Below are 10,028 nucleotides of genomic sequence, written 5' to 3'. Positions count from 1 at the left end.
GGTCTAGCCAATCTCTACAGTTTGCCACACCTTTCATCTAAGGACTGCAAAAAAACTCTCATGCGTACTTTCCAGTATGCGTAGTTAGTGCCATCAAATAAAGGAGGTATAATTAATGATTGTCCTTTATCCATGACAAACAGGGGTCAATGGATCAACACAGCAAAGATTAAACCTAATCAGAGTGTGCTGCTCTGAATACCATTGATAGGCCACAAACTGAATGACCCTTGTGATTAAATCCAATTAATTAATTAGCATGTTATTAATTAATCAATTATCATGCAATCGTGTGGAAGCACAAACAAATCCCAATAACTAAATATGCAGCGGAAATTAAATGATACGGTGATTTGTTTACGAATGAGAAAACCCTCAGCAAAAACCTTATCGGTGATTTTCAGGTCACCACTCCCGAAACTCCACTATTATCGAATCAAGCGGCTACAAGTAAAGGAATCCCAAGTACCTTACTAACCTAAGTTGAACCTTACCCCAATACCCAATTGGACTTGATCTGTAGTGACAATTGCCTTTTGTGCACGGCTCCCAAGTACGTGACTAACCAATGCGTGGATCCCAGTACGCGACTTCAAAACACCAACTTAGGAGGAAAGGTTGGTGCAAAGTTCTTCAGTTCATCCTACACGATGAAGATCAGGAAAGTCCTTGGTCACAAAACCTTTTGGTGCAAATACACAGCAACTTCCTCAGAGAAGATGAACTAGGTCATGAACTTCGCCTTTGATCACAATTTGCTTGAACAAAGATTGCTCAATGCTTTTGCACCTTGTGTACAATTTTATGGCTCTTAAAACAATCCTTTTATATGTTTAGGGTTAGAAGAAAAGAAGGCCCAAAAGCATATTCACGGATCCTAAGAAAATCAGATCAAAAAATCAGATTTTATAAATCTCGACAGATAGCAGATGTCGAGGTAGCTATCAAGCAGGTGTCGAGCTTTAATGAATTTGCACTTCAGCTTGATTTTTCTTAGACAGACTTGATGACTTCAACACTTGATCTTGAAACCTTGTTTCTTGAAGTATTAAAAACACCTAGAACTACCCAATTACAAGTAGAGTGCGTTTTGTCAAAGGATTTAGCCAATTTACATAAATAAGTGACATATGTTCTTAACAAGTGAAAACACATATGTCCTAACATAGGCAATCGTGAGAGATACAAAGAAGCAAAGGAAGTGAAACGGGTGGCGCAAAGCAAGCAAGGCGAGCATATCAACATCGCATGAAATGGAGAAAGGCGTGAATCAAACATACCAACACCACGAAGGTGTATCTGACAAGTGGTGACACCCAATCAATCCTTAGGAGGGATGAGTGTGACCATACAAGCACAAGCCCGTGGAGGGCATAAAGCATGGCAAAACCCAGATCTAGAGAGGCTGACAGATAAAGTATAGAAGCAAGCAAGCAAACATAGATATGCAAAGTTAATGATCCAAACTAGTTAATATAGGCCTAGGTGTATGGGTGTAGGCCTAGACCACGGGATCTAGATCTACACCCCACCAATAAGGGCCAAAACATAAGAAAGAGAGATATCAAGGGACAAAAAGGGCTAAAGTAGCACATGGCATAGCAACCAACATAGATTTGAGTACACAAGCATGGCATGGAGAATATAAACATATACATCTAAGCGTAGGAACATAGATCTAAACACTAACATGTAGATCTAAGCATAAACATGGCAAGGAGCCTAAAATCATGTGGATCTAAGCACAAATATTAAATTTAGACATATCCTAACCCAAGAAGGCTAGGCCAACAACATTAAAGCAATAAATCATGGCATAAGCAAGGAAACATGATAGAAAAACTATAAAGACAAGCTAGGAAGCAAGAGCATGCTAGAAAAAGACGTAAAGCATTTTATTATGCAATATAAAGCTAGGAAAAGATATAAAAAGAAAAGGGTGTGGATTGTAGCTAAAAAGCTACATCCACACCCTTAAACCTTAAATACAAGGTATAGAACCAAGGAGAGGAAGATTGGGTGTAAGAACACTACTTTGATGATTGTATAGAAAAGATGAGAATCTAAGGTGTTTGAGGGTGTTTTAATGTGATTGGATGTATTTGGGAGAGAAATTAGAGAGAGAGGAGAGAGAATCTACCCAAAAATTTCCTAGAAATTCTATTTTTGCATAATGAGGGCTTTGGGGTCATTTATACTGAAAAAATGACCCTTCAGCATTCGGCGCACCTTGTAGGGTCATTCGGCCACTGCCACCCTACTGATGTCAGCAATTTGGCCTTTTCCCAGTTCGAATTTGGACACATATTTGAAGGTCTTCTTGGACTCGTATTGATTCGATCTTGGTGTCCCTAGAAAGCTCTGTATGTCTAGTTTTTAGAACACTAAGGAAATTGAAAATTCAATGGTCAGATAAAAGGTTATGGCCTTTGGAAGCATGTTGACGCACTTTTCACGATTTTCTAGATATCTCAACCGTTTTAACTCTGATTTTGGCTCATGAATAGTTGTTAGAAAGGGAATTTGATAATCTTCATAAAGGCATTGGTCCTAGGCCATTCTGACAATTGGATCAAAATTAGGGTTTTTGGTGCCCTCGAGAGTTAACCTCGAGTCAAACTTGGTCAAAGTTGACGAAAATTACCAAGTAGATTGGGTTTGATGTTGAAATTTTAAAAATGTCATTTTGGGCTGATTTTGACCAACTTTTACTTTTGGTCAACCTAGGGTTGACCAAGGGTATTTTGGTCAATTTGATCGAAAATGGCACTTTGAGTGCTTTGATGCCTGAACGGGTTGTGCCACGTCAATCTAGATGCTTTCGTGGCCTTGTGGAGAAAAGATAATATTTTTGTAATTTTTGAGGTTGGGCGCGAAAATTGAGGGTAGACAAAATACGGTGTCTATAGGTTGAAAACTGAAAGGCAATCCATGTAAAAGTTAGAGGGATCCCGCCAGGTCGAAAACCTAGGCAAAAATTAGGGATAGTGAGAAAAGTTTCACCCACTTTGACTTGATGGTATAGTAAAGATGCAAGGTAAACTAAAACGAGTGAGAGCGTCTTTGGAGTTAGGAAAGATGAAGGAAGGCAGGCAGAACCAAGTTTTCCCTATTTTGAGTATGTTCTCTCCCAAAAGCTTCTCTTGTAAGGTTTATAGCCTAAAAGACTAGTTAAGGCACTGTTGAAGCATAGAATTTCCAAGAATAACAGAATGGCATAAAGTTTCCAGAAGTTTGTAAGTTAAGTACATATCCCAAATAAAAACATAAATGTAAAAGATGTTCTTAAATACAACTTGTTAGGGGGACCACAATTTGACTCCCCACACCCACTCTATAAACAGGCCTGCGTGGTGTGATGTCGAAAGCCACAAAAGATTAGAGTGTGTCTTCCTCATCACCAATTGGTTTTGAGGTGGAATGACATAGCTCACGGTTTAACAAATGGTATTAGAGCCAAGGTCATAGGTTTGAGTCACATGAGTGTCATTGTGAGGAAAGGATTGTTGGGTGGACTACAATTTGACTCCCAACAACCACTCTAAAAATAGGCCTGCATTGTGTGATGTCGAAAGCCATAAAAGATTTAAGTGTGTCTTCCTCATCACGAATTTGTTTTCAGGTGGAATGGCACAGCTCACAATTCGACACAACCCAATGTCTTGAACCAAATCTAAAGTGCAGGCATGTGTGCTAAAAAGAGAAAAATGATAAAAGCAATAAAAAGAGAAAGTATGTTATGCTATGCTATGTCTATATTTCTGCAGGTCATCGGAAGCGCCTCTTCCTAGGTTGATAGCTTGGAGTGGACTCTAAACCTTCACCACCATTACCGCCATCATCACCATCATCATCATCACCACTAGCACTCTTGCCATCATATAGCTATTGGGAATACTCAGTCAACTCTAGCTTGAGGTTTCCCGCAAGCCAAACAAGCTCCTCTCGCTCTTGAACAGTAGGCTGAATTTTGAAGAAAATGTTGTTAGAACAGGTGTTAGGATGAAAGAATAGGAAGGAAAGAGAAAAAAGATGAAAGAGAACTCACCGCTCGTGTGACTTTAGGAAAAGGGTAGCTTGTGACATTTGTATTGCACCTAACAAGACACACCCAAGCAAAGCCATCAAGGCCATAGGCATAGACCGACCAGGGCAAACGGGGAGGATTAATAAGAGCACTATGTGAGAGACTGGGAAACTTCCTGGGGATGCTCTTAAAAAGAGATTCGGGTGCTTATGGCACCTCTCGTTTGTGTAATTGTGTAGAGTCGCCTTATTTTTTGTTAAAAAATTATATATATATATATATATAAAATTTACATCAAATACATCAAATTTCATTAATTGTGCAAATACAATCTTAATCAAATAATCATTACAGGGCTTTGGTCTTAAATATAATCTATAATCTTGGTAGAGTAATATTACAGGGCTTTGATCCTAGTTACAATCTACCAAAACAAAAGATAAAACACTAGTCTATCATCCAAAAACCTAAGTTCAGGGGCTAGGTTACGGAATAGGAAGGTGAAAGGTTTTAGATCCCTTAAACAACCAGATTACATAGCCTAGATTAATTAGCCAAGTTGTTACTTAGTCAAATTATGCAATTCTAGGTTAAAACAATCAATTAATCATATCAAGATATAAAGCAGCGGAAAATAAATGAACACAAGATATGATGACCCAAGAAACCATACGGTAAAAACTTGGGGAGGATTTGACCTAGCTATCCTCAAGGTAAACCTGAATCCACTATGCGAAAGAATTGAAGTTCATACAGAGGGACTACAAGCTCCCCGCTTGACTTCCTAATGCTACCCACCAGTAGAACTTACTGACACGACCACGTGCAAGCTCCGAATCCACGGACTCCTTCTTTCTTGGATTCTTCAATCAGCTACAAGCACCCCCGCTTGATTATCTTTAAGCTTCAATGGTAGCAACCAAGTTGATCATCAAGATGTAGATAATATCTCCAACTTGAAAACCCTAAGTTTTGTATAAAGGAAAACTCCTCAAAGATCTCACAAGAGATTTACACAAAACAGCAATGTATGAGCAATTTTTTTTTTTTTTTTTAAATAAACCATGTCACTTGAAATTTTTTTGGTTTATGCTTTCATCCCCCCAGGTTCAAATCCTAGTTCCGTCCCTGCAGGGTGAGGTTAAAATATCTAAACTCATACCCATCCCGTCTTATAGAGAGGGCTAAAATCTTGCCCCATTCTTGCCCCACCACAAATTGTGCGAGGCAAAGCAGAGCTGGGCAAAATTACCATCCCAGCACAATGTTATAATGCCAACCAAAAGGCAAATATCTTTGCTATATGCAGATATAGTTTTAACTGAAAATTGGTTCTACACCACAAGACGCTTCATCTTCTTGATCTTGATTTGTCATCTTTAACACTCGCACAAGGTAAGGAGTACATTTTTTTTTTTTTTTTTTGAGGAAAAGGAGTACAAATTATGGATCTTGCTAACAAGAACCGGAAATAGAAGAAACCCCAAGGCTTTGGTCATTATATCTGCTATTTGATTGGAGCAAGAAACATGTAACGTTCGAATAATTCCCTCTTGAATTTTGTCCATGACCAAATGACAATCCATCTCAGTATACGGCGCTCCCTCGTGAAACAAAAGGTTATAGCTGCTATGTGAAAGGCAACTTGATTGTCACAGAACAACGAAACAGTCTATGACTCTACAGGTGTGATACAGAGTATAGACAAGTCAGGAACTAGAGATAATAACCAAATTCACTCACAAATAGTTAAAGTCATTGCTCTATACTTCACTTCTGCAAATGACCATAACACTATTTTGCTTCTTGGATTTCCAAGAGATAAGGAAATTGCTCATGAAAGACACAGTACCCAATGATGGACCTCCTTGTCTTAGGGACAACAGACCCAAACCCAATCTTAGTCAGAAAAGGCTTTGAGCTACAATTTGGATTAAAAAAGGGAAATAATGATCCTTGACCTGGGTTTCCTTTGATGTACTGTAAGATTTGATTAACAGCTCGAATGTGAGGTTCCCTTGGTTGGTCTCATTGGCTTATTTAATTTAGAAAATAAATTGTACAACCCAAAAACATAAAGAATTAAGGCAACTTATCTATGTAAACCAAAAAAGTAAAAAGTGAATAGAAATGGAAATTAATTTTGTTTTCAACAAAGAGAAGAAAAAAAAAAAAAAAAACAAATTAGAGCCCACAAACAAGGATTTTTGAAGCCCATTATACTTACAAAGCCTCAGTAAGCTTGAAACTTTCAAGGCCTAACTTAAACCCGTGGGTTTTAATGTCTTCTTGTACTTGTGCCCGGAAATCATTGTAAGTAAAAGGTTTGTATTTTGAGCTCCGAATCACGCTATCTTCATCTGGGAACACAAAGTAGCATATTGAAATCCGTTCTTTATGTTTGTTCAGCTTAACTCTGTGTTTCACACTCTTGTAATTGTCGTTGCTTATTGCCTACAATCAATTTAGTCATCAATGAAAACTGAAGAATTATATGTACATATAATGGATAGAATGAACGAATGTAATTTGTATATAATATCTGAATTAATGCAATAAGGACCTGCATCATATCTCCAAGATTGACAATTAATGTGTTGCAAATAGGTTTTACTTGGAACCATTCATCGTCTCTGAGGACTTCAAGTCCACCCACTTCACATTCGTACAATATGGACAATACCGAGCTGTCTGTGTGCACATCAATTCCCCATGCAGTGTCTGGTATAGAGCAGCTTGGATAACGGTAAACACGTATGTTACCTGTGGATTCTGATAGATTGGACTTGGATTGTTCTTCATCTAGTTTGAGCTTCATTGCCATTGCTTCGAATATGGTCTTAGCAAGTCTAGACAAGTGCTTTCCATAATCTTCTAGTAGAAGTCTTGTGAAGCACACAAAAATAACTCAAAAATATAAATAAATTCATACAAAAAAAAAAATTTACGTAAATGAATTAACTACAAAAAAATATATATATATAATATATAATATTGCATAAATGTTTATTCACAACAATTCACAACAAATCATAAATAAAATTGTTATTTGATCACATTAGTTCAAATAAACCAAAAAAGAAAAAGAAAAAAACATTTAATGAGTGTCTTTTCTTTTTTCTTTTTTTAATCTTAAGGTTCTCTAATGAATTCTAATTTGAAACTAATTAGACTCCTCTTCTCTCTCTCTCTCTCTCTCTCTCAATATAATATATATATATATATATATATTATACTCCCGCATCAAATCCCGAAAATCAAAAGAAAGAAAAAGAAAAATTAAATTGGGTCATTTAAAATAATTAAACCTAAATCTTACAAACTTTTAATTCTTTGGTTTATACAATAATAAAGTAACNCAAGGCTAAGTTAGACAAAGCCTCTTTTGTGACCCACGCTGAGGACCTGTTCGTCCTCGGCATTCTAAGGATAATCTTTGGGAGGGGACAAGCTCAGAGCAAGCTGTCACATTCGCACTTAATGCATTCACCTAACCCCTCTGGCTGCATTAATGGGGATATAACCCCTTAGCAGGGCAACGTTGGTCAGAGTGAACCACTTGAGTACTGATAAGGCCTCTGATGGGACAGATGGCCAGAAGAGAGGCAAATGGATGATCAACAGATGGAGTAAGGAGATAGGCAGATGAAAACTATATAAAAAAGCAAGTAAAGTAAAAGGGGGGAAAAAAAAGAAAGAGAAAGAACAAAAAGGCCTCCTCGGCCACAGGCCGAGGAGCATTCCCCCATTTGTAAAGAAACTCTTAGTATTTTTTATAAAGAAAGTTCATGCTTGGTGATCGACGGCCAGCGCCTAAACCTTTAACCCACTCTCTATAAATTTATTGTTTGGACTTGATTGGGCTGAAAACTCATTCGTACTCAGGGTCAATCCAAATTGAGTCCCTACATATATATATATATATATATTATAACCCATCATGTATATACCTATATATACAACACAAACGAACCTAGAGATGCAACAATTTGTCTCTTATTTATTTTCACAAAAACCTAATAAATAAAACAACATTGTTATTTTTTTTCCCTTAACTTATAAAATTTTGTGTTATTTCTTACAATATTAAAATATTTTTATTATATATATATATATTATGGTAGATTCTACCAAAATATTCTATTCTAGTTAATGTTATGAATATCATTTCAAAACATGTTTCAATTTATCTATTAAAATAATATATTTTGGTACTAATAAATTTCATCGTACCATTTTAAAGTTATCATATAAAATTTATTGTAAAAATTTTATAAATGTAACATTACTAAAACCTAATTCCTACCCAATATAAATTTAAAATCTTTTTTTTTTCTCCCTTTCTATTCCAACCCCCTTCTCACCTGCCAATAATAGGCCACAAAACATTATTATTATTTTATTATTTTTTATTTCCCAAGGCTCCAATTTCCAAAGTTCAATGAACACCACGCAATCTTTAAAAATATCTACATTGCATCTACTTCTCCCTCTCTTTCTGCCTTTTTCTTCTTCTTCCGTTTACTTCCATTTCCGAATTAGTTTCCTCACTGCAACTTCCAGTTTGCAATTCGCACCAATTTTTTTTTTCTTCTCTTCAATTTATGTATGCAGCAACACATCTAGAGTAAAGGCAGGTGATCCCATTATTTCATTTTATAAACTATTTCTTTCGTTTTCTCTCTCTGAGTTCACTCTCCAGTACCGGCCGAAATTTATATTTTAGTCGAAATTGACCGGAATGGCCCAAAACTGGCCGGAATTGGACTCGAGATGGAACAGGTGGTGTTAGCATTCTGAATTGCATCCTGGTATATTCTGACTGTTCCGGTCAAAATGGAACGGATTTAATACATTAGTTTCAGTTACCAAACCGAAATAACTACCGAAACACAATTCAAAACATTAAAAAAAAAAAAAAAAAAAAAAAAGGTCAGAAAGAGTAATTAACTTTTTAGAATCATATTAATATATATAGAGATAATATAATAATATATGATAAAAAAGTACACCAAAGTTAAATGCATGTTTGACACATGGCAGTGGTAGTATTCAAAATATTTTGAACTAAGATGAATTGAGCCATCAGCCATTCACATGGGTGTCAGACAAGGGTTAGGCACACTAATTAAACAAAAAGTTTACAAAGTACAATTAAAAAAAACAAAGGCATCTTATCAAAGGAAAAAAAAAAACACAAATGAGACAGTCCTATAAAAAATTAAAAAAATAAACACACAGGCATCGTTATAAGAAAATTCATAAGCAAAAGAGAGGTAACGTCTAGGTAAAGCAAACGCGAAGAAGAAGAAGAATGGGCGGCGGGGACGATCGGATATACGGAGGCTACACTGAAAACTTGGCGGCGACGAACGTGGTGTGCTCTATTTGGTATATTTTTCAGCTGGCTTTTTTTTTTTAATTATTATTATTATTTTGGTTTGCCAGCAGATTTACTTGTTTTGGCCGGAATCCGATGTTTTCACGGATATTGCGGGAATAACCTGGTACATCCTGGTATTTAGAGCGGCACGAAACAGCCGTTTTTCTGTTCCGGCCTAGATACCGGAACGAAATATTCCGGCCAATCAACTCCAGAACTTTGAATACAATTTTTTCAATGTTCAAACTTCAGAGTACATAGACTACCTCAATCAAAAAAAGTTGTTAGAATTGCAACTTTTCCAACAATAAAAAACAAAAGGTGCTTAATTTCCTTCCCCGGGTTCTTTTTTCTTTTGGAATTTATGTTCTTGGTATTTTCTTTTTTCCTTTTTCTTGACTTGGAAAATAAAACCACAAAAAATATGTAAAACTTTTCCACAAATTTTTCCAAATGGTAGGTATACGTAACAACCGACAACCAACCCGTCTGTTACGGAAGAGAGCTAAAGTAATAGTTCTATGATTGTTTGTGGCACTGGAGAAAACTCTTTTTTCCATGCGAGAACGGCCAAAGTCTAGGGGTGATACATGGCTGAGACCATGCCCTCCCAAATTT

The 10,028-nt window shown here is 36.5% G+C and overlaps 1 protein-coding gene across 1 annotated transcript in view; it reads right to left on the bottom strand.

Moving 5' to 3' along the window:
- Positions 1–6,128: 6,128 nt before the first annotated feature.
- Positions 6,129–10,028, bottom strand: part of LOC112030080 (gibberellin 2-beta-dioxygenase 8) — a 13,936-nt gene continuing 10,036 nt past the window's right edge. The window contains exons 2-3 of the mRNA XM_065762897.1: positions 6,591–6,912; positions 6,129–6,481 (exon numbers count right to left, since the gene is read on the bottom strand). Coding sequence (XP_065618969.1) covers positions 6,251–6,481; positions 6,591–6,912 — 553 coding nt within the window. The 3' untranslated portion in view covers positions 6,129–6,250. The remainder of the gene's footprint in view (positions 6,482–6,590; positions 6,913–10,028) is intronic.

The sequence above is a fragment of the Quercus suber genome, unplaced genomic scaffold, assembly GCF_002906115.3.
Source record: "Quercus suber isolate HL8 unplaced genomic scaffold, Cork oak 2.0 scaffold_479, whole genome shotgun sequence".
NCBI classification, from domain to species: domain Eukaryota; kingdom Viridiplantae; phylum Streptophyta; class Magnoliopsida; order Fagales; family Fagaceae; genus Quercus; species Quercus suber.
Note: the sequence above shows the minus strand (reverse complement) of the source record. Positions and strands in the feature narration are given on the sequence as shown.